Below are 25,441 nucleotides of genomic sequence, written 5' to 3' on the forward strand. Positions count from 1 at the left end.
TCTTTTAATATTTAGCGTATTTTTGTAATAAGTGAAATGAATTAAATTTAAATAAATAATATATTTATTTAAATACACTTTCATTGTTAATATTGTCCAATAAATAGTGCAATTTCATTTTACTCTCAGTCTCAGGCTCGCAGTGTGACACATAAAATAATAGCCACTGAAAACAAAAACATTGATTTAGATTTTTTGTCAAATATTTTACTTTTGAAATTTCAATATTATCAAAAATAAATCATAGAATATAAAATCCAATTATTTTCCAATAAGTAAATTTAAATGTCTCACATGATAATTGCAAGGCTGCAACGACAATTAAACCAGTGCAGTATTCATCAATTAGATGGGCGAATAATCCATTTCCAAAAATAATTCCCAAACGACTGCAGAATGAGGCTATGGAACCGGTGAAAAGTCTGAAAAATATTTCAATTATTATAAAAAAGAAAATAAAAACTTATAATTTAAAAAAGAAAAAGAAAAAAAAATTTGGAAAGTAATTGCCGGAGAAATGCAAGATATTAAAAATAATTTCTATTTATTCTTCTTTCAATAATTCCATTCTTTTTTTTTTTTGGTTTTTTTATTAACTTTTTCTTCCGTTAGTATTTATAAATTATTACAATTATCATAAACAAAAGCTAAATGATTACTAGTAGAAATGACAATTTATAGTCAGACCATAATTTCTTTCACTGAATCAATAATTATGGAAATTAAAAAGTAAAAAATAAATAAAAAGAAATATTAATAAATAAAAAAACCTTCCTCCACGTGGAAGCAAAATAAATAAAAATAAACTCAACAGTTAAAAAAGTAAATAATAAATAAATTTAAAAAATATACTTAAAAAAAAAAAATAAATAAGAAATGAATATAAGTAGGAAAATTAGTTTTTAATAAAGTCAATAAAAATAAAAATGAAATACCTAATATCGTCAGGAAAAAGTTCAGCGTTAAATTGAAATAAAATGCTTAAAGTGGTGCACATCACTGCTTTAAAAATACATGCCAGTATTATACTTTGAGTGAAGGAATTAATAAAAAATAAACTTAAAGTTCCCAGGAGGCCGACACAGAAATACACACCTGAAACAAATTTTACACAATTATTTAAATAAGATTATAACTGTACAGAATAATAAATAAGATAGAAATTTAATAAATAATTGTGTGATAATAGAAGAAAAATAATTCCATAATTTAAAATAAAAATGACAATTGCAATAAAAATTATTATAAATAAAGTAAAAATAATCTCAAAATTTCTAAATAAAATAGAAATTGTAATAAAAATTGTAAATGAAACGAAAATAATTCCAAAATTCTAAATAAAATAAAAATTATAATAAAAATTAAAATTAAAATTAGAAAGAAATTATACGAAAAATTAAAATAAAATAAAAGTTATACTGAAAATTATAAATAAAAAAGGAATTCTACTGAAAATTGTAAATAAAATAGAAATTATGCTAGAATTTGAAAATAAAATAGTAATTCTAATAGAGATTATAAATAAAATTGCAATTTTAATAAAAATTGAAAAAAAAATTGTAAAAAAATGGAAAAAATTATTTGAATTATGTAGGGGAATGTAGTCAAGGTTGGCCTACTGTCTAGGTAGGCCACTCGCGTTTTTTTGTCAAGTTCACTAGCGCCACCTACGCGCATTTTTGTCGAAGCTTGTCTTAGTGAAACCTAACTTTTTGTTCAATTACATTTTCGGAAAATCGAAAATTGTGTTTTCTGTGACGTCGGTACAAAAAAAGCTCAAAAAAAGTTTTGTGCATAATGTGAAAAACCATTAATAAAAGATAAAAAACAAATTGAATCGTCAAGGCAAGTATGCAGAAAATTTGTGGGACTCATGGTTGAAAGGAAAACAAAGTAAAAAATCGAATCCCGAAACGTATTTCTTTTTGTTTACAACAATTCGGTAATGTTACTTACTGTCAAGGTCGGCCACTATGTGTTTAAAATGCGCAAAGTTGAGGACGAGCTACTTCATTTGCAAAAACTGCAATTCTGTATAACTCATAATATAATTGATCATCTTATTAATATTTTTATTTAATTTTATTAATATTTTAGTGCAAAACTTTTTTTTATTTATATTTATTTTTTTATATTGTTTATTGTTATTATTTTGTTATTTCATTAAGTTACAAACTGTAAACAATAAAGAATCAATTTTCCGTAACTCCAAACATGTTATTTTATTTTTTAACGATTAATGCCCTTTGAATTTTAAACATGGCCGACCTTGACTGTAATGGCCAACCTGGACTACAAATTTTTTTTTTTTTAAATCTTTATAACTTTTTCATTTTTAAACCTGTCAATTTACTTTGTACAGAAAAAATGTTCCTATTAAACAGGACTTTCCAACCATATACTTCAATTGTCCAAATTCATTTTTAAAAAAAAGTTATAAACAAAAGTCAAAAAGGTGGCCGACCTAGACTATGTTCCCCTACATTGAAATTTTAAAAAACTAAAAATATTTTTCGATAGACTTACCTACAATAAATCGGAAGCCAAATTTGTCGACAAAATAAAGATACAAGAGATTAGGAAATACTACCGAAAGACCCATTAAAAATGAAGTACGATAGACGCTCGTGTCTATTGTCTGGTTGCAAGAAGCAGCGTGGAAAATTCCATTCTGATGAAAAAAATTTTACTAAAAATTCACAATTTTCAAATTTCATTATTAAAATAAACTAAAGTAAAAATATAAAAGTATATAAATAAAATAGAATATAAGTAAAATCTATTAAGTGTTGAATATTATTTTCGCGAAAATAATGCAAAAAAATTTTTTTGTAAAATTTAATATACTAGCAAATGTTACGCGCGCCAGTGTAAAAATTTTCAATTTTCAATTATAAATTTTTGAATAATTTCATTATCAAAATTTTAAAATATAATTCTTCGCAAGAATTCAATTATTTTCATAAACAATAACATTCTTCGGAAGAATTCAATTATTTTTATAAATAGTAAAATTTTTTGCTAAAATTCAATTTTTTTTTAATTTTAATAAAAATTTCACGAAATAATTCAATTTTTTTTTAATTCGTTATAAAATTTTTCATAAGAATTCAATTATTTTCTAAAATTTTTAAAAATCCTTCGAATCAATTCAATTATTTTTAATATAATTTTTAAAATATTTCGTAAAAGAATCCAATTTTTTAAAAATTTTTAATAAAATTTCATGAAAGAATTCAATTATTTTTTAAAAATTTAATAAATCTTTCACAATTCAATTATTCTTTTTAAATATAGTAAAATATTTGCAAAAATTCAATTATTTTCTAAAATTTTCATAAATCTTTCGAATCAATTCAATTTTTAAAAACTTTTATTAGAATTATTTTAGAAAATTGTAATATATAATTCTAAAAAAATGTTAATTATTTTCTAAAAATTTTAATAGAATTCAATATTTTGATTGTTGAATTTCAATTATTAACAAACACGATTATTTTAAAAACTTGAAAGAAATTGTTCATAAAATTCAATTACTGTAAAAATTTTCAATTAAAATTATTAAAGAAACTCCATTATTTAAAATAAATTGAAAGAAATTCTTCAAAAGAATTTCAATTATTCTCAAATTTTTTGATAAAATTCTTTGCAAAAATTCAATTATTTTTATAAACAATAAAATTCCTCGAAGAATTTCAATTATTCTCAAATTTTTTAATAAAATTCTTTTATCAAGAATACTACGATTATTAATAATATAGAAGATTTTGTTTGTGTTATAAATTAATTTTGTTAATTATGTAATAATAATAATAATTTTTATCGACAATAATAAAAAGAATTTTTTTTTGTAAACTAAAAAAATTGTTTTATGCAAACCTCATCAAAGAAAGTGTGTCTACTTTTCGAAATACTATTACAGTCATCAACCGTTCCATTTTTATTCAACTTTTCATATTGAGAAAATCTATGGATAATTTCAGGAAACCATGTGGTCAGTGAATATGTTGCTGAAGATACGCAAAACATGGCTATTGAGAGTATTATCAATCTTCGTAAATACGGCGCTTTTAAAACATTTTCTCCTTGTCCTTTAACACAATTTAGCATATAATTTAAATCCTCATCTTTTTTAGACATTCCTGTAAACGTCGAATAATATTGGCAACGATTTACCAAATCCACCATGGCAGCATTTCCAGAATGTAGTAAAAATTTCTGCAAAAAGAGAAAAATATTATTACAATATTCAAAATAGAAAATTACAAACGTCACTCAAAGGCAATTTTTAATAAATAAATATAAATTACAAATAAACTTAAAAAACTGAAAATAAAAAAAAAATTAAAAAAGAAAATTAAAAAATAGAAAATTAAAAATAAATGTAATAAATAAAAAACAAATGTTCCTCAAAGGGAATTTTTAATAAATAAATATAAATTACAAATAAACTTAAAAAAACTGAAAATAAAAAAAAAATTAAAAAAGAAAATAAAAAAATAGAAAATTAAAAATAAATGTAAATTATATAAAAATATAATAATTCCGTAAAATTTATTTTCACTTGCAATGTAGTCCTCAGAGGAACCTCCATGATTTTCCTGATACATTCGCGTGAGAACGTTTAATAATTCTTTATAATGGCCAATTTTCGCAAAATATTGCGGAGTTTCAGGCATGAAAATAAGTAGAATTGCGAAAAAATTAAGAGGCACTGCAGTCACTAATACAAATAATTTCCAAGATCCAAAGAAGAAATTACCCATTCTGAATTCAAATCTCAAAGGAATAATCGCCCAAGCTAAAACTTGAAAATTCAGAAAATTAAATTTAAAATATGAGCATTAAATGAAAAATTATTTTCGATTTCACTATTTTCAAATTATGTAATTAATAAATTTTCTTACGTGGCAAAATCATTAAGGCAATTGCATAGACAAAACTCAAGCAGGCGAAAATTATTTTTTCATGACTCGATGGTTGAAAGTGTCCAACGTACGTATATATGGAATTTATTGCCCCCATTGCGCTATAAAAAAAAAAATTTGTTTATCAATTTTCCTCAAAACTTATTAATAATACACTGAAAAAAAATTTGATTCAGATTAGAAATTATCTAATCGGTAATTTGAATCAAATAAACTTTTGTTCAGTTAGTTTTCTACTAGCAAATAAATATTTATACTCGAATTGAAAAACTTTTATCTAAATCAATTAATTTACTTCAACTAGTGAAATTTTTGGATTAAATTTTTTTTTCTTAGTTTCATTATTTGATCGAATTAAAAAAATTTTTTTTTTATTTTGTTCACTATTTTTTTATTTAAACAAAAATTATTTGATTCAAGTAAATATTCAATTGATAATAATAGACAAGGGATCGGTTATTTGAATCAAATAAATTCTTTTTTTCGGTGTATAGGAAATAAAAATGATAAAAATGATAAAAATATTAAAAATACAAAGAAACGAAAAATAATAAAAATAAAAATGAATAAATACTAAAAATAATAAAAATAAATAAATAATAAAAATAATAAAACTAAAAATAATGATAATCGTAATTAGTAAATCGAAGTCACAAAAATACTTACGCAAAGCCGCTGATTATTTTAAAGAATAAAAAGAACCAGTAATTGTACACGAATAGTGAAAGACAAATTTCAGTGCCGCCATGAAGAAATAACACGAATATTAAAGATAATTTGGATCCTTTCGAATTTGTTATAAATCCCCAACATAAAGCTCCTAAACAGGTACCTGAAAGTATAAAAATTAAAATATTCAGCAAAATACTATTTCGATAAAATAATTCAATAATTATAATTAAAATCATTTTTCTATTTTTTGGAATTTTTATTTTTAGTAGATTTGAAAATGAAATTGAAATAAATAAATAAATAATAGAAAATAAAATTTTATTTATATTCTCTTGTATTTATATTAATTGGCTAAATTTTTTTTATATAAATAGTTTTATTTTCGAACTTTTTGATTTAAAATCGAAAATATATAAAATTAAATTTCAATAAAATCAAAAATATAGAAAATATTATTTGAATTCAATTTACAAAAATTCGAAATTTAAACAATAACTTTATTAGTACCTACAGTGGGTGCCACGGCTAAAATCCCCTTCTTCGTAGTTGTCATTTTGAAATCACAAACCGTAGATGACAAAATATATCCCAAATTTAAAAGATTTAGCATCACATTCGTGTGTATTAAAATTCCGATAAGTGTAATCTTCAAGTTAAATTTCCCAAATCCTGTAAAAAGAAAATTGATAAAAATTTGAGAAATTAATTTAACGAATTTAACAAAATTAATATCTAAAACCAATAAATAGTGTCAATTACCAATATTTTCCACAGCCTCTTCAACAACAAGAATTGAAATTCCCCTTTCTGGAAAAGAATTTGAAAATTGAATTACTTTTCGATAAAATATATTAAATTAAACTAAATAAAATCGAATATTTTTAATTATTATTATTTTGACTAATTACCAGATCCTTCAGTATCATCGTGAACAATAATCTCTTGATTTATTCCAGGTTTTTCTAATGATCATTAAAAAAGAATCTATTAAATCAAAACATTTATCTCCATCAGATGAATAGAAATAACTAGAATTTCTGTCAGATAATTACCACTCAATTTAATATCCAGTTGATGGAAAATCTCTGGTATTCGTCTTTCTGTTAAAAAAAGAAAAAATGAAGCAAACGAATGAAAATTAGAAAAAACAGTTTTAATTATTCAATAAAAATTTTTTCAATAAATTTTCTATAAAAATAGATCAAAAATAAAGTTAAATATTTATTTCACACCATACTTACCCATTTTTATTCATTCTTATAAAGAAAAAAAATCCAAATTTTTAATCACTTTTTGTGTGTAAATCATAATGAATTTAAAAAATTTTCAAATTTATTACTATTAGAGAAAAAAAATTGAACAGTATGATTTACATCTCTTTTTTTTGCTATTATAAAAATTTATTATTTGAAAATTATTTACAACCACTACTTAACATTCTTCGCTGCTAGGCAGTGAAAAAATGTTTCTAAACATCTAATGATTTTATAAACTTATCAACGATTAGTATTAGTCTAAAATGAAGAACATTGTAATATGTATTATTTTAAATAATTAAAGTCACGATATTGTAATTGGAAACTAATATTTTTTTACTTAATGTATAATTAACCAACTTTGTACATTATATCTTTAATACATATTTATTTAATAGTATATTAATACTATCAACTATTGATACTACTACCAATATAGATTTTAGTTTCATAACTAAAATGTATTTTTTTTTCATAAGAATTATTACTTAATAGATAATTATGATTTACTTATCAAAAAGTTGATCATTTAATTTCATTTCCTGAGTATTATAAATAATCCAGCTGCCACTAGAATATAAGAGAAAAAAATCATTAAATATTTCATTATTTTAATATCAGGTTGAACTTTAACTTATAATAACTTATCGGTGTCTTACCAAATAATTGAAGGAGAACAATTGCAATTAAGATGGTACAGTGTTCGTCGATCAGATATGTGAAAATTACGTTACCAAAAATAGTTCCTATACGACTAAAAAATACTGACATGGTTGAAGCAAATACTCTGAAAGAAAATTATTCTGTTTTATTTTGGTTTTAATAAAATTTTATTTTCAAAAAATACAATAAAATTTATTTTAATATTTATTTATTATTTACCTGATATTTGTGGGGAAGAGTAGGACAAGAAAAGAATACATGACACCAGAAACTGATGACATAACTGCCAGATAAATGCAAGAGAGTATCACATTTTGTAGATAGGAATTTGCGAAATATAAACCAAATGTTGTTAGGATACTTAATCCTGTTAGTGACACTGCAAAAAAGAAAACAGAATATAAATATACAAAATTTTTTCTATAAATATTTAAATTCTTTCAAACAAATATTTACAATTTTTCAAATAAATATCTCAAATTTTCCACATAATTATAATAATTATAAATCAAAAATTTTTAATTCTCCAAAAATTATATGTAATTTTTTAATTTATTAAGAATTATATTTACCAGCAAGAAATTTAAATCCAAGTTTGTCAACCAAAACGAGAACTAGAAAATTTGGTACTAAACAAGCGATTCCTTGAAACAATGCGTTCATATAAACGCTAGTGTCAATTTCTCGGTGACAATTTGAAGAAATAGAGGCATTATTCTAGAAAATATTGTTGAAAAAAAAGTGAAATTGAAAAGTGAAAGTGGAAAAAAAGGATAATTGCATAATAATTATTAATAAACTAATATAGAAGATAATTTGTAAATTAAGGAAATAATTCCTTTCCTAATAAATAATAATTATATTAATAATTATTAATAATTATTATTTATTATTATTAGTTGTTTAAATCTATAAACTGCATTAATATTCATACCAAAAGAAGGTTAGTTGAAGTTTTACTCGATACTGAACAAACGCTCGCCGTTTGATTTGGATATTGAGCCTCAAATGATGAAAATCTATGAAATAACTCCGGATACCAAGTAAGCAGTGTATAAAATGAAGATGCAATGCAGAAAAAACAAATGCAGAGAATTATTAATCTCTTCAAATATGGAGCTTTAAAGGCAGCTTCTCCTTGATTTTTGAAATCATTTAATATTGCCTTCAAATTTTGTTTGGAAATTTTCTCATTCTCAGGAGATGATTTAGTTACAGCGTCATTGATGAATTCTCTTATTCCCGGATGTTTACTATTTGTCAAGTTTACCTGAAACAAAAAAACGAAATTTTTTGCAACATAAATTTACTAAAAGTACAAAATTAATTTATTAACAATAAAAATTTTTAAATAGAATTTAAAAATAAGATTTAAAAATAGAATTTAAAATTGGAATTTAAAAATAAAGTTTTTAAAGTAAAATTAAAAATAAATTTTAAGAATAAAATTGAAAAATAAAATTTAAAAAATAAAATTACTAGAATAAAATTATTACAATATATTCTTCGGCCGATCCACCAGCATTTTCCCAGTACATATCAGTTAAAACTCTCATTAATTTTTCAGTTTGTCCGGATTCTGACAAATATTTTGGAGTCTCAGCACAGAAGATGAGACGAATTCCAAGAATTTCGGCTGGAATTGCACAGGCAACGAGAAATAGATTCCATGATCGAAAGAAGAAATAATGACTTTGATATACAAATTGAAGAGGAATGATAGCCCAGGCCAAAACTGAAGTAAGTAATTAAAAATTAGATTTGAAAGCGTATTTTTAAAAAAAACATAGTTTATAATTTCTAATAATATGAATTTTTGTTTTTTAAACAATTTTACGCACTTACGAGGCACGGCAATTATTCCAGTGACCATAATAAAGCTCAATAATGACAAAATTCTCTTTTGATATTTCAACGGTTGAAATTCGCCCACATACGGAAATAAAATAGACATTTCTCCGATTACTCTGAAAATAAAAACCATTTCTTTAATATTCTAATTTTCAATTCAATTTTAAATTTCAATTCAATTTTAAAGATAATATTTTAGTTTTCAATTAAGTTTTAAAAATATTCTAATTTTCAATTAAATTTTAAAATGAATATATTAATTTTCAATTCAGTTTTAAAAATAATATTTTAATTTTGAATTCAGTTTTAAAAATAATATTTTAATTTTCAATTTAATTTTAGAAAGAATATTTTAATTTTCAATTTTTAATCGGAATTTAATTATTTAATTAACTAGAATCTAATTTTCCAAATTTTGTAAAATTTTTACCCTCAAAAAAAAAAAGAAAATAATTCAAATAAAAATTGTTTAATACAAAAAATCCATTGTAAAAAATAAATTTTAAATCAAAATATGAAAAATACTCACGCAAAACCGCTTAGAAATTTGAAAAAAACAACTCCATAATAATTGGAAACTAGAGAAATTAATAATTCCGCGTTTCCTTGAATAAACAATGCGAACATTAATGCTATTCTGCGACCTTTTAAATCTGCCAAAAAGCCCCAAACAATCGAACCAATGCAGGATCCTGAAAAAAAAATTGAACGGAAAATTTATAAGCTAATAAATAAATGGTCCTAAAATTTCGAACAATCAAATGAACGATAACTTTTTTTGTTACTCCTTTAAATTTTTATTTAATTTAAAAAACTATCTTCTATATTAAAAAAAAAATTAATTCTTAACTTTTATTTTACATTATTTTTCATTTCAGTGTATAATAATTTTCTCGAAAATATTTTTATTTTTAATGGATTTGAATTTTTCCGGAATTAAATTCACAAAGAAATTTGTCCCCAGCACAGTTAGTCCCACATTTTTTTTCATAGTTTTAATTTTCTTATTTTTATTTTTACTAATTATTATCGTTATTATTAGGATAAAAAATTGACATACCAACCACATGAGCAATCGCTATTCGTCCTTTATCGATAGTTGTCATTTGAAAATCACAAACTGCAGCCGGCAAAATAAAGCCAACGCTGAGAATATTAATAACTGCATTTGTATAAATCGCAGCCCCAAGAATTGCAATTTTTAAATTAAATTTTCCAAATCCTAGAAAAAAAGAAAAAGATATATTAATTTTCTTTATTATTATTTATTTTGTTTATTATATTATTTTTCTATTTCTCACCTGTATTATCGATTGCATGTTGTATAACACTCTCTTGTGTTTGGTCTTCTGTAAAAATCAAATAATTATTAAATCGGAAAAAAATTTATTTCATAAAAAAACATGGATAAATAAAAAAAAAAAAAATGAATAAATTTTTATTTAAATAAATTTGTATTTTTATAATTTGAAGAACGTATTTTTTTCCACCATTATTTTCCTGATAATAAGTAAAAACAAATAATTGTCTAGTAAAATGAAAAGAAAAAAAACTAGGAAATCGTAAACGTAACCACAATAATGAATTAGTGAGTAAATAAAAATGATATATTATTAAATAATTAATTACACATTATAAAGAGACCTTCTCATTAATTATATATATGCTTTGAAATAAATAGAAAAAAATATCAAGATAGTTCAGAAACACTTATATAGTAATAAGATCCTAGCAAAAAAAGTATTAATAAATGTGAATTTCAAACTCATTTCAATAAATTGGAATACATTTTTCTTTATAAATAAATTCATATAAAATTTTATATTTGACAAAAATTTGATAAATTAATTGACAAATTATTTAACAAGTTTTATACTTACTCATTGAATTAAAAAAAATTTTCCAAAAAAGAAATTTTTGATTGATATTTCCAGCACTTCGTCCGACAAAATAAATAATTTTCAAAACAATTTTATTTTTCGTTTTATATTCAAAATGAAAATAAAAATTTTATTTAATAAAGTACTAGTCGACGACTTTTTCATGAATAAACAATTCCTAGGAAAAATTTTCTATTTTACTGAAGAAAATCAATCTTCATTGTGAATCGATTAAAAAGCATCATATGAATAAACTTATGAATGAGAGAAGAATGATTCATGTTGCTGGTAAATAAATCGAGACAAAAAATATGCAATTTTAAAAGCAAAACAAATTTTACTTAATACAGAATAAAAGAAACAAGAAATAGATATATACCTATTTACTTGGGAAATAAAAAAAAAATAATAAATAATAGTAAAAAGATAATAGTAACAAATAATAGAAAAAAATAGATTGCAAAATATTAATTTTATCAGAGAAAATAGTGAAAATTATTTAGCAATTAATTAGATTAATTAAACAAATTAGCAATTAAATATCTAAAAGTCTAAATTAGATTTTGTCTTTAATAATAAGTTGAAATTACTTAAATTGCATGTTATAAACACTGCGGTAGACAATAACAATAATAATGATTAAAAATTGAAATTAAATTATCATCGGAAAATCTAATTTTCAACGCGGTGGAAAATTTAATAAAGCATTAAATTAGCAATGTTATTTGTAAATGGGTGATTCATTTCTTTTCATGCTATCTTTAAGTATCTAATAAATTTACACGACATTATCTACGCAGAAAATATATACTAATTGTTCACAAAATAATTTGTTAAATAAAAATGCCAAAAAGGAATAATACTACGAAAAATGCAAGAAAAAAAATAAATAAAACATTAAAATTAAAATTAACCAATTTCTATTTTTTATCTTTTTCTCTTTTTTTTTAAAAGAACGTTATTTTTAATTATCGTATCTCTTTCTATTGATTTAAAGATAATTAGGAACTAATTTCAAAGCACAAAGACCTCAAATTAAAAATTTGAATTTATACAGACAATTAAACAGACAATCAAAATCTAATGATAAAATACGTCACATTATCAAAAAAAAAAAAAAATAAAATATTTGTATTCTTTATAGTCTTTAATCACTTTGTAAATAATAAAAATAGGGAAGTATTGTAAATTTTTAAAAATTCATCATAATTAAAAGCAAGCAAACAAGAAGCTTTAAATTTTTTGAATTCATAAATTTCTTTTAATTTGAAAATATAACTTTAGATAAATTTGCATCTTAATGAAAGAAAATTAAAATTTTTTTTTAAATAGATTTAAAAATTTTTTAAAAATATAAATTAATAGTAATCAATAGTAATTAGTGTCATTTTGCCATATGCACTTTATTTAATTTGAAATATAAAAGAAAAAAAAACAATTTAAAATAATAATGATACTTATAAACAGAATTAGCCTACATATTCAATGTTTACTTTTGTTTGGTTCTAATAATTTATTTCTTCATTTATCATTTTTATTTCATTTAATTAATTTAACTTTAAAAATTAGTATTTATGAAGAAAATAATTAGACCTTAACAAAAATGGTACTAAATTTGGAATTTCGTGTCAAATACAGAATGCGCCTTTCACTTCGATGGGAATTAATTTTGCCAAAAGATTATTTGTCGTTTTATAGAGATAAAAGAAGGATTATAAAAAAAAATTATTTTTTGTCAATTCTTATTAATTAATGATTATTAACAAAAATAAAATATTCCGAAGAATTTTTTCTAACTTCAAAAAATTAAAACTTTTTTTTATATTTAAATTTTGTTTCATTAAGAAAAAGTTAATTAGTATTTAAAGTGACGTAAAAATACATTAATTTTTAAATAGTGTTAGATAACTTAGATTTATTAATAAATGCAAGTCATTTAAATATGTACGTAAATGACTGAATTCCACTGTTTTTATTAATTATTATTATTGTCCTTCTGCACAGACTATCACTCGGTGAAATTTACTATATTCGTTATATTTTTTATTTAAAACTGAAATATTTGACGATTCGATTTCCATTTTATTAATAATAAAATTATTTTGATTGAAAATTTTGAATTTTGAAAAACAATTGAATTTTATAAAGAATTTCTTTCATGTTTTTAAAATATGTACTCGTGTTTGTTGATAATTGAAAATAAACATTTGATTAAAAACTTTTAGAAAATAATTAAATTCTTATAAACTATTTTATTAGAGTTTTTGTTAATAATTAAATTCTTGCAAAGAGATTTATTAAAATTTTCGAAAAAAAAGAAGAGATGATTAATTATATACTTAAGTAAAAATTTTAAATTTCAAATCAGAATTTATTTAAAAATTTATATTGGAAAATAAAATATTTGGTAATTTGTATAATAATTGTTTAATATTTTAATTTCAAATATTGTTTTCAAATATTGTTTTTAAATATTGTTTTTCAAATATTGTTTTCCTCTATTTGTCATCTGCGTAAATATTAAAATTTCAAAATAACAAGAAATTATTTATCTACCTTAATTTTTTAAGTTCCATTTTCACAGTAAACGAAAAATATGAAAAATATTCCCAGTCAAACCTCCAGCTGAACTCTCCGAATAAACTCCCATTAAAGTCCATTTCTCATTGAATGTACCTCTGAATAAAATTTTACTGCGATCGGTCAGAGCGAATATTTTTCATTACTTGTTGAATAATCTAATACTGAAAAGAAAATTTGAAATTAGAAATTTGAAATAATTTTATTTTGAATAGAGTTTTTAAATTTGAATTTTCTATTAAAAATTATTTATAATTTAATTTTCACTGATGGAAGAAATGTTTATCGATAAATTCAATATTTATTACCTGAGTTGCTCCAATTCTCGAAAATATTAATGCCAGACTTGTAGTATTTTTCATTGCTATTGATTTTGCATATTCATGAATTAAAATCGCTGCTATATTTCTTATAGTAATGACTTTCACGTTTTTTTCTCGGCAAGTCTATCGATTTCCTCCGCCTGAAAGAAACAAATGAAACATTAATTTTCAATTCAAATAATCATATATAATAATAATTAATAATATTATTATAAATTTTTTACAACAAAAGTAATTTCATAAAATTCTTTACATTTCGTGATCTTGACAACTTCAAAATTATTTTTGCAAAATATTCTGATTTTTAAAAATCATTCGGCGTTTTTGAAAATAATTGAATTCCTAAAAAGCATTTTATTATTTATGAAAATAATTGAACTCTTGCGAACAATTTTATTAAAATTTTTTTTAAATAATTATATTTCTAAGAAGAAATTTATTATTTTTAAAATTATTGAATTCTTGTGATGAATATTGTTATTTATGAAAACAATTGAATTTTGCAAAGAATTTTATTAAAATGACTCAAAATAATTGAATTTTTGGGAATAATTTTGTTAATTATCTTTAATAATTAAATTCTTCCGAAGAATCATTTTATGTAAATACTTAAATTCTTGGGAAGAATTTTATTAAAATCTAAAAGAATAATTGAATTATTTGTAAAAAATGTAATTAAAATTGTATTTAAAATAATTGATTTCTTTCGAACAATTTTGTTAAAGTATTTGAAAATAATTGAATTCCTGGGAAAAATTCTAATATTCTTGTAAATAATTGAATTTTTCCAAAGAATTTAAAAAAAACATTATTTTAAATAATTGTTTTAGAGGAATTGAAAGCAAATTTTTAAGAATAATTACATTTTTGGAGCAAATCCTGTAAAATTGTATTAAAAATAATTGAAATTCTTCGATGAGTTTTATTATTTATTTATTTATAAAAATAATTGAATTTTTGCTTTAGAATTTTATCAAAAATTTTTTTTTTTTAATTTAATTTTCATGACAAATTTTATTATTAGTGAAAGTAATTGAATTATTGTGAAGAATTGTATGACAATTTTGTTAAATAATTAATTTTTTCAAAAATTTTTATGAAAATGTTATTCTAAATTAATTGAATTCCTGTGGAAATTTTATTATTTTTTGAAAATAATTGAATTTTATCAATTTTTATAAAAAAATAATTTAATTCTCTTGCTAAATTTCATGAAAATACTAGACATTAAAAATTATTGAATTTCGAATATTTTTTGAAAATAATTGAATCGTTTGAAAGAATTTGATTATAATTTTTGAGAATAGTCTTTTGATTTTTAGTATTAGCGAATTCAAAGTAGAGGAAATTGTAAAAAAAAAACAGAAAAAACAAAAATGTGAAATATATAAGTAAAAACTTTACCTTTTAAATAGTGGTGAACTCATGAGGTAATTTCAATTATAAGATTATTTAAAAAAGTCTATGTCACTTGATACTTAAGTGATAATTTTCTAATTAAAGCCAAAAACTTGATCATAAATTAGATGATTTATTAAAGAACGAGTAAATGATGAGCTGATGATTTAAAATTCGTGGAATAGAATTTCTCATTTCTTAGACTTGTTAAAATTTTCAATTTGTTTCAATCAGCTTGAAAGACCGTTTCTTTATAAATCCATGCGTTAATCGTAAACTCCAATATTTTTAATTGCAAAATATTGGTAATTAATTTCAATCACTGGTTATTTCCGTTTAAAATCAGAATTGTTCTCTAAAAATTAAATCTTTAGAAAGAGTAATTAATTAATTCATTAATTAATTAGAGAAGATTCTTCTACTTATTATGTAATCATCAAGATTTTACGTACTAATCGTACTAATTCTATATGTAATTTTATAATTATTTTATTTAACAAGGTTTCGAGTGTAAATTTTTGTTTATTAAAAATATTAAAAATATTTTCATTAAATTCATTCTTAAATCTTTCACTATTTTTTTTCAGTCTTTCAGTATTTTTTTCAATCTTTTACTATTGCTTTCAATCTTTCACTATTGAAATAAAAATCGATGAGTGAATCTCAATGGACGGACTTAAAACTATCACAAACGATTTCTAAAATATAGATCAAATTACGTCCTTAGATTATTGATAGCCTTCTCCAAAATATCCTTCTTGATTCTCGGATAATCGGGACTTTGTTTCAACACCTCATTACATGCGTCAACTGCATCGGCGTACAATTTACTTTTTAAATTACAATACGCCAATTTACATCCCATTGAGAGTTTTGATTTCCCTCCGAATTTCCATGCTTGAGCATAACGTGCCGCAGCTTCACGATAATTTTGCTCCTTCTCCGCAATAAAACCCGACAATTCATGCGCCCTGATACAAGTCGCATTATGCTGCAAAGCTCGTCTCAATAATTCCTTCGACAAATCGTATTTATTCGATTGAACATAAATATCGGCCAAAAGTAACCAGCAACGTTCCAAATATTCAGCATCCTCAAAAGTCCATACATTCTTGCTGACACGTTTCAAATGATTTCTCGCTCGCGGCGTTTGTTTCAGAAGAATATGAGCCATTGCTAAACCCAATGCCGGACCCACATGATCGCGAAGAGAATCATCACTCGCCATCGATGTACAATCGTGTAAAGCCTTTTCGATATTGTATTTCTGTTTAGTGGCGAGAAGGAAAAAATTACCCAAAAGACGATGAGTTAAAGATTCGTGTGGACTGCCAGTGGGAAAGAGTTCATTCAATAAACGTTGAGCTGTTTTTAAAGCCATTGTCCTTGCGTCTTCATACTCCTCGTCCTCGTCATTGAAGGCTTCATTCAATAATGGCGAATCGTCGTCTGGATCGAGACAGATTTCGATCATATTGTAAATAGCCTGCTGACCCCATTCGGGATCTCGTCGTGCTGCATTAAAATTTCTTAGAGCTGTATTTAATTTCCCAATTCGCCAATTTAATAGACCATTACAATAATAATAGCCAGCTTCCTGCTTTAGGGGATCCATCGATTTTTCCGCTCGCGAGACCCACTCTTCCAGATCGTCCATGTTACCTAAAAATTATTTTTACATTATTGAAATTTTATACACAAGCAGTGTGTATAAAATGGTGGAGAAAATAAATTTTTCCTTCACCTGTTCTTCTTGAAACTTCAATTAATCTCGCCAATGCTGTCCAATAAGTTGGCCTTTGAAGGAGAAGTTGACGAAAGTAAACCGCAGCAGTTTCAAAATCCACTTTTCTAAATGCTAAATCAGCCATCATTACTGAAGCTGCTTCGTTGTTTGAATCGGCTTTTAGAAGAGTCATACAAGTTTGTTCGCACTTGTCCAAATTGTTCACCTTCGAAAATAAAATAAATCAATTTTTTACTATTAAGCAAATTAGAAAATTTTTTATAATCAAATATCAAGTTCAATTTTTCAATAATTATAGACTGAAAATTAAAATTAACTTATTAATTAACTAATTAATAAATTCATTATAACTATTATTAATTATTTTCAAAAAGTTTTTTAATTCTTTACAAGAATTTAATTATTTTTGAAAATTTTAATAAAATTCTTAGCAACTATTCAATTATGTTCATAAATAATAAAATTCATCGCAGGATTTCAATTATTTTTAATACAATTTTACAGGAATTGCTCAAAAAATGTAATTATTCTTAAAAATTTGATTTCAATTCCTCGAAAAAATCAATTTTTTAAAATAATATTGTTTTTTTAAAATTCTTTGGAAGAATTCAATTATTTACAAAAATATTAGAAGTTTTTACAGGAATTCAATTATTTTCAAATACTTTAATAAAATTGTTCGAAAGAAATCAATTATTTTAAATACAATTTTAATTACATTTTTTACAAATAATTCAATTATTTTTTTAGATTTTAATTAAATTCTTCCCAAGAATTTAATTATTTACTTAAATAATTCTTCGGAAGAATTTAAATATGCCGATAAATAACAAAATTATTCCCAAAAATTCAATTATTTTGAGGCATTTTAATAAAATTCTTTGTAAAATTTAATTGTTTTCATAAATAACAATATTCATCACAAGAATTCAATTATTTTAAAAATAATAAATTTCTTCTTAGAACTGTAATTATTTTAAAAAATTTTAATAAAATTGCTCGCAAGAATTTAATTATTTTTATAAATAATTAAATTCTTCACAGGAACTCAAATAGTTTTAATAACAAATTTTAATAAAATTTTTCGAAAGAATCCAATTATTTCTAAACATTTTAATAAAATTCTTCAAAAGAATTAAAATTTTTTCATAAATAACAATTATTTTCATATATTAATAAAATTCTTCACAGCAAATCAATAATTCACAATATAATTTTTTTTTTAAATCCCCGGAAAAATTCAATTATTTTCAAAAATTTTGTTAATATTATTCGAAACAATTGAATTATTTTCAATAATGTTATTAAAATTTCGCGAAAGATTTAAATTATTTTTGAAAATGTTAATAACATTTTTGAAAGAATTCAATTATTTTCAATACAATTTTAATTGAATTCTTCGGGAGAATTCAATTATTTTCCTAAATTTTAATGAAATTTAGTGAAAGAATTCAAATTTTTTATAAATAAGAAAATTCTTCGCAGGAATACAATTATTTTCAGTACAATTTTAATTGAATTCTTTGAAAGAATTCAATTATTTTAAAAAATTTTAATGGAATTTTTTGCGAAATTTCAAATTTTTTTTTGCAGTAATTTAATTATTCTCAATACAATTTAAATTGAATTCTTTGATAGAATTCAATTATTTTCCAAAATTTTAATTGAATTTTTTGCAAGAATTCAATTTTTTTCCTAAATAATAAAATTCTTGACAGGATTTAATTGTTTTCAATACAATTTTAATTGAATTCTTTGAAAGAATTAAATTAGTTTCCAAAATTTTAATTGAATTTTTGTCAAGAATTCAATTTTTTCCTAAATAATAATATTCTTGACAGGATTTAATTATTTTCAATAGGTAAAATTTTAATTGAATTCTTTGAGAGAATTTAATTATTTTCTAAAATTTTAATTGAATTTTTTGCAAGAATTCAATTTTTTTTACTAAATAATAAAATTCTTGACAGGATTGAATTATTTTTAATAGGTAAAATTTTAATTGAATTCGTTAAGAGAATTAAATTATTTTCCAAAATTTTAATTGGATTTTTTGCAAGAATTCAATTTTTTTCCTAAATAATAAAGTTCTTGACAGGATTTAATTATTTTCAATAAGTAAAATTTTAATTGAATTTTTTGCAGGAATTCAATTTTTTTCCTAAATAATAAAATTCTTTGCAGGAATTAAATTATTTTAAAAAATAATAAAATTCTTCACAGCAAATCAATAATTTACAATTCAATTTTTTTAAATTCGTCTAAAGAATTTAATTATTTTCAACCATTTCTATAGAATTCTTTGAAATAATTCAATTATTTACAAAAATTTTAATAATTTTTTCACAGGATTTCATATATTTTCTATAACAATTTTAATAAAAATTCTCAATAGAATTCAATTTTTTTTAAAAATTTTAATAAAATACGTTGATAAAAGTCAATTATTTTCGATACAGTTCTAATAAAATTCTAGGAAAGTATTCAATTTTTAAAAAAAAATTTTTTAAAAATTCTTTTTAGGAATTAAATTATTTTTAATACAATATTAATTAAATTTCTCCAGTTTTTCTTGTAACATAAATAACCAGGAAAATAACATTAATCGAATGTTAATTTAAATTTCCAAATTAAATTTTCATTTTCAATTCAAAACAATTTAGTTTCATTAATTTTTTGTTATTATTTAATCATCAAAACATTTAAAGAGAAAAATTATATTTAAAAAATTAAGAAACAAAAAAATAAAAAAGATGCTAATTTAAATAAAAAGAGTAAATAAATATTTATTCTCTAAATTCTTTTATTTAAATTTAAATAAAATTAATTTTTTTTTAAATTGAAGTAAAATTTATATTTTACTCACTTGCATATAAAGTTTGGCGAGCGACAATAGAGCAGTGATATCATTAGGTTTGTAACTTAAGGCCTCCTTGTAATAATCAATTGCTTGATCGAATTCCCTCAAAGTTGTTGCATGATCAGCAATGTATAAACAAATCTGCGTTAAAGTTTGCTTACGAATTGCCGTATCGCTTGACGTAGCAGCTCGCAGAGCGTATTTATTTTGATTATCTTTCGCATCCTTTAGTGTGGAAAGTGCTCCTTTTATGTTTCCACTCCTTTCACGAACTTTAGCCAGTAACAATAATTGTTTTCCTCGAATCTCCAGATCTTGGGGATCCGAACCTGAAGAACCAACTGCAATAACAATTAACTATTAAGCTTGAAAGAAAATTTTGAATTCAAATTTACAACAGAGTTTGAAAAACTTTAAAAATTAAAAAAGTAAACGACTAAAAAAGTACTGAGAACTACTAAATAAACTACTAAAAAATACTAAATAAACATCTAGTAAATACTAAAAACTACTAAAAATTACTAAATAAACAACTAGAAAATACTAATGAAACTACTAAAAACAAATATTTGTTTTTAGTAGTTATGGATATTATTTATGGATAGAATTTTTAAACTGAAATGATAAATTTTTCCGTTTGGAAATGTATTTAAGATTCTTTTTAACAGTTACTTCGTAATTCCTGTAGGAGTCTCGTTTCTGCCTTCTCGTACATCTTCAATTTCATAAACAGTTCAGCCATGTCGAGTTTCAAATCTCCGAATTCTTTTTGTTTTATGATTCTCTCATAGTATTCGATAGCTTTTTCGTATTGATGAGTTTTCACTAAAGCTTTTCCCATTTTTCGAGCTAAATTCTTATCGCTCGCATTGCTTCTTAATGACTGTTCATAAGCTTCGATTGCTCTTTCCGGTTCCTGAATTGCAATGTAAGCATCACCCAGCATGCTGTAAGTTTCTGAACCAGGACAATTTTCCACCAGATCTCTGAAAACGATATATAATAATTAACTTTATTATTTAATTAATTATATTAATTTATATTAAATTAATTTATTTATTTCTTCAAATTAAATTATTACAATAATTTTGCGTCACTATCAAGAAAATTAGTTATTAAGTTTCTAAATGCAACGCTTAAGTTTTCAATTTTTATTGCAATCATTAATTTATGAAATTTAATAGAAAATTATTTTTAATACAATTTTGATAAAATTTCTCGAAAGAATAAAATTATTTTTTAAAATATTATTTAAATTCAATTATTTTCAACAATTCTAATAAAATTCTTAAAAAAAATTATTTTTATAAATTGTAAAATTCTTGGCAAGAATTCAATTATTTTTGTTAATAATAAAATTCTTCTGAGAATTTCAATTATTTTCAATACAATTTTTAATAAAATTTCTAGGAAAAAATTCAATTATATTCAAGATAATTTTAATAAAATTTCTCTAACAAGTTCAATTATTTTTAAAAATTGTAATAAAATTTTTCTAAACAATTCAATTGTTCTCAAAAGTTTTTAATAAAATTCTTTGTAAATTTCAATTATTTTCTAAATTTTCAATTAAAATTATTTTAAAAAATTACATTATTTTTACGAAATTTAATGAAATTCTTAAAAAAAAATGTAATTATTTACAAAAACTGTAATAAAATTCTTTAAAAGAATTTAAGTTTCTATTAATAATTTTAATATAATTTAATAGGAAAATCGTTAATTACAATTAATAATAAACACGATTATTTTAAAAACTTGAAAGAAATTCTCATTAAAATTCAATTATATTTAAAATTTCAAGTAAAAATTATTTTTAAAAAAATTCATTATTTTTAAGAAAATTGAAATAAATTCTTCAAAACAATTCAATTACTTTAAAGAATTTTAATAAAAATCTTGACAAAAATTAAATTATTTTCAATACACTTTCAATTCCATTTTCTGAAAAGAATTCAATTATTAAAAAAAAGTTCATAAAATTCTTGAAATTAATTGAATTATTTTCAAATTTTTTTAATAAATACTTTACAAGAATTCAGTTTTTTTCAGTACATCGACAATTTAATTATTTCTGAAAATAATTGAATTCTTAAATTAAATTTTATTTTTAATGAAAATAATTGAATTCTTGAATTAAATTTTATTTTTTATGAAAATAATTGAATTCTAGGAATTGAATTTTATTTTTTATGAAAATAATTGAATTCTTGAATTGAATTTTATTTTTTATGAAAATAATTGAATTCTAGGAATTGAATTTTATTTTTTATGAAAATAATTTAATTCTTGAATTGAATTTTTTATGAAAATAATTGAATTCTAGGAATTGAATTTTATTTTTTATGAAAATAATTTAATTCTTGAATTGAACTTTATTTTTTATGAAAATAATTTAATTCTCGGAATTGAATTTTATTTTTTATGAAAATAATTGAATTCTTGAATTGAATTTTATTAAAAGTTTTTTTTAAATAATTGAACTCCTGTGAAAAATTCAATTGTTTTTTTAAAATAATTGAATTTTCTCGGAGAATTTTTACAAGATTTTAAAAATAATTGAAATTTTCGAAGAAATCAATTAAATTTGTATTGAAAATAAGTGAAATTCTGATAAGAATTTTATTATTTATATAAAAAAAATTGAATTTTTTACGAAGATTTTTATTTTTTATAAATTTACTAGAGAATTTTATTGCAATTATTGAAAATAATTGAATTCTCCATGAAATTCGATTATTTTCAAATTTTTTGATGAATACTTTACAAGAATTCAATGCGCATGATTTTCAGTAAATTAATTTTAAAATTTTAAACGTTCAAAAAGTTAGGAAACAAAAAAGTAAATAGCAATTAACTTCAAACTGTGAACAGATTACCGGAATACAACGGTTATTTAATAGAAAATATTTTCATAAATTACTTATTACAATAAAAAAGAAACTAAATTAAATATTTAACACTTTATAATTATTATTATTAATAATTTAATTAATATATTAATAATTATTATAATAATATATTATTATAATTATAAATTTTATTCTGAAGGATAAATAACTATTCGTTCAGAACTCTAGGAAACAATTTATTGATTATTTGTTTCTTTTATTAACTATTTTGAAAATTTACCTGAAACATTTAGCGAAAGCATCGCGGTCCTTTCTGTATTTCAAGTGAATCTCAGCCAATTTAATGTGAGCCTGCAAATAATACGGTTCGCCAGGCAAAACTTTGGACAGTAAATTCAGTGCCTTATCAATATCTCCCATTTCTAAATTAAGTTCCGCTTTCGCTATAATAAGTCTACCTTCCTCGGCAGTAGCTTTAAGTTTCAATTCCGCCTCCTCAATCAATAGCAATGCTTCGCGGAAATTTCTCATCTTTATATAAGCGAAAATTAATTCGGTAAATAATGTAGCCCTATCGGATATTGAAATCGGAATTGGAACAGTATTCTTTTCGGTATTTTTCATTCCAGCAAAAGTCATTGCCGTGCGAAAATTTTGAATACACGCCTCGAGATCACCATTTTCCTTTGCTATTATACCAAGGATCATGTGATAATTCGGATTGTCTCTCACTTTAAAATTATAACTCAAACCCACCTCCAATGTTTGTGAGGCCAATTGATATTGTCCTCGGTGTACCAAAATTTGTGCCATCAATAAATGACCAGTGGCATTTGTTGGCTCGACAATGTCCAATAATTTCTTTAGAGACGTTAAAGCACCTTCGTAGTCGCCATTTTGCATTTTAATTTTTCCCAACATTAGCAAAGCATTGCCGAGACCAGGACACGCTTCAGTGACCTTTTCCAAAATTGCCAAACATGGATTATTTAGATCCGATTTATTATTCACTTTGGGGCTCTTCTCCAAGTCATTCGAAGCACCGCCCGGGGAATGGAGTAAATGCTCGTTAACTATCTCGAGACAGAGATCACAATTTAATTTCTTCAAATACTCGTAACCATAGGGAAGTCCTTCGCAATTTTTCCCCAAAATTATCGCCGCCGCGTCTAAATTCTTCAAAGCTTTATTTGGATTTGTATTTGATAATTTTGCCGACATAAAGAGAATTTCGGGAGTTGGCGAATGGGATTGTAGTTCCATGAGAAAATCGACTTGTTGACTTGCTAATTCCTTGGCAGTTGATGATGTGTCAAGTAATTGACAGTTTGCCAAACCTGTCAGAGCGGTGAACGAAGACTCATCGATTCGTACCGTATTTTGATACCATCGCTCTGCGTCTTTAACTTTACCCAATAGAATACAGAGATTTCCCAATTCGACCATTAATTCACCACTCTGTGTATTTTGATGTGCCATTTTTTCCGTTATTCGAAATAATTCCGTCAGTAATTCCTTATCACGACCTGATATTCGTGAGAATAGTTGAATATTATCATTAACGAGATCAACATTTTTCGTTTCAATTATTACCATATTTCGAAATAATTGCTGAATGTATTTCACTCCCTCTGAATAATCACCATCACGGCAGAGGGCAAGAAATGTTTTTGCCTTCATTGCATCGAGACTATTGTTATCGATTGATTGAATTCTATTCGCAGTCTCAAGGACTTGTTCCCATTCCTTCATGGCAAGTTGATTCAACATTTTCTCAACAAGTGGAAAACTGTACTTTGGATAACGAACGATTAACGCATTTAAAATTGCAATTGCACCTGAATGATCGTCGTGATATTCCTTGAATTTTGCACAACCCAAAAGAGCGTTCAAATGTTTGCTGTTTGATTTGAGAATTGTTTCGAAAAAATTTGTCGATCTTCCAAAAGTACTCTGAGTATTGAGATGAAGATCCGTCCAGCCTTTCGATATCAAAACATTTGAATCCGATGAATCTTGCTTGAATGCCCGATCGGCGTATTCTTTCGCCTTCTCTGGACGACGAATCAAGAGGAGAATCATCGCTGCTAGAGATAGTGCGGAAGGAGATGCTTTCCTTCGATCCTCGCGTATTTTTGCATCTATTTGAGCTACAGTTGTTCGATCGACATTTCCACTGGATTTGTGAATCAAACTCTGGACAAGTAGAGCAGGGAGACTAAATTCCCCATGGAGGATAATTCCCGAAACTTCCTTCAAGGCTTCGCGTTCCTGATTCGTTAAATGAAGTGCCAAGGCGAGGAGTATTTTCAAGCGATCACTTGATGGATACGATTCGCATGCTTGTCTCGCATGAGACAGCATTCCGTTGTAATAACACTGTCGACATGACCATTGAATTAAACTCTCGTACTCTAATTCATCCATTTTT

At 23.1% G+C, this 25,441-nt stretch overlaps 3 protein-coding genes across 3 annotated transcripts; all 3 read right to left on the bottom strand.

Annotated features, from left to right (window-relative positions):
* Positions 1–41: 41 nt before the first annotated feature.
* Positions 42–6,895, bottom strand: LOC122509382 (synaptic vesicle glycoprotein 2B-like). The gene is made up of 13 exons (XM_043623400.1): positions 6,842–6,895; positions 6,653–6,700; positions 6,509–6,562; positions 6,360–6,407; positions 6,108–6,269; positions 5,595–5,760; positions 4,908–5,029; positions 4,569–4,807; positions 3,880–4,218; positions 2,527–2,671; positions 936–1,095; positions 295–422; positions 42–166 (listed from the first exon to the last, which is right to left on the bottom strand). Exons 1-13 carry the CDS (start codon positions 6,843–6,845, stop codon positions 132–134), a joined length of 1,650 nt encoding a protein of 549 aa, XP_043479335.1. The 5' UTR covers positions 6,846–6,895; the 3' UTR covers positions 42–131.
* Positions 6,896–7,362: 467 nt separating this feature from the next.
* LOC122509546 (synaptic vesicle glycoprotein 2B-like) lies at positions 7,363–13,900 on the bottom strand. The gene is made up of 11 exons (XM_043623713.1): positions 13,870–13,900; positions 10,672–10,719; positions 10,431–10,532; positions 9,900–10,062; positions 9,365–9,486; positions 9,016–9,254; positions 8,736–8,789; positions 8,454–8,684; positions 8,092–8,236; positions 7,739–7,898; positions 7,363–7,426 (listed from the first exon to the last, which is right to left on the bottom strand). Exons 1-11 carry the CDS (start codon positions 13,898–13,900, stop codon positions 7,363–7,365), a joined length of 1,359 nt encoding a protein of 452 aa, XP_043479648.1.
* Positions 10,509–25,437, bottom strand: LOC122509379 (tetratricopeptide repeat protein 21B-like). The gene is made up of 9 exons (XM_043623392.1): positions 23,291–25,437; positions 20,831–21,144; positions 20,165–20,499; positions 17,296–17,503; positions 15,558–17,213; positions 14,139–14,293; positions 13,807–13,994; positions 10,672–10,719; positions 10,509–10,592 (listed from the first exon to the last, which is right to left on the bottom strand). Exons 1-5 carry the CDS (start codon positions 25,435–25,437, stop codon positions 16,267–16,269), a joined length of 3,951 nt encoding a protein of 1,316 aa, XP_043479327.1. The 3' UTR covers positions 10,509–10,592; positions 10,672–10,719; positions 13,807–13,994; positions 14,139–14,293; positions 15,558–16,266.
* Positions 25,438–25,441: the final 4 nt, after the last annotated feature.

The sequence above is a fragment of the Leptopilina heterotoma genome, unplaced genomic scaffold (genome assembly GCF_015476425.1).
Source record: "Leptopilina heterotoma isolate Lh14 unplaced genomic scaffold, ASM1547642v1 Lhet_60, whole genome shotgun sequence".
Taxonomy (NCBI): Eukaryota; Metazoa; Arthropoda; class Insecta; order Hymenoptera; family Figitidae; genus Leptopilina; species Leptopilina heterotoma.

Coding starts and splice junctions, on each gene's coding strand:
- LOC122509382 (XM_043623400.1), bottom strand. Junction 4,219..4,568: donor GTTCCTCTGAGGACTACATT/GCAAGTGAAAAT, acceptor CTCTTTTTGCAG/AAATTTTTACTACATTCTGG. Junction 1,096..2,526: donor TGGCTTCCGATTTATTGTAG/GTAAGTCTATCG, acceptor AATTTGTTTCAG/GTGTGTATTTCTGTGTCGGC.
- LOC122509546 (XM_043623713.1), bottom strand. CDS start 13,900: ATGGGAGTTTATTCGGAGAGTTCAGCTGGAG. Junction 9,255..9,364: donor TGGAATAATTGCCGTGCCTC/GTAAGTGCGTAA, acceptor TACTTACTTCAG/TTTTGGCCTGGGCTATCATT. Junction 8,790..9,015: donor GATCGGCCGAAGAATATATT/GTAATAATTTTA, acceptor TTTTTGTTTCAG/GTAAACTTGACAAATAGTAA.
- LOC122509379 (XM_043623392.1), bottom strand. CDS start 25,437: ATGGATGAATTAGAGTACGAGAGTTTAATTCAATGGTCATGTCGACAG. Junction 17,504..20,164: donor TCGCCAAACTTTATATGCAA/GTGAGTAAAATA, acceptor TTATTTTCGAAG/GTGAACAATTTGGACAAGTG. Junction 17,214..17,295: donor TGAAGTTTCAAGAAGAACAG/GTGAAGGAAAAA, acceptor AATAATTTTTAG/GTAACATGGACGATCTGGAA.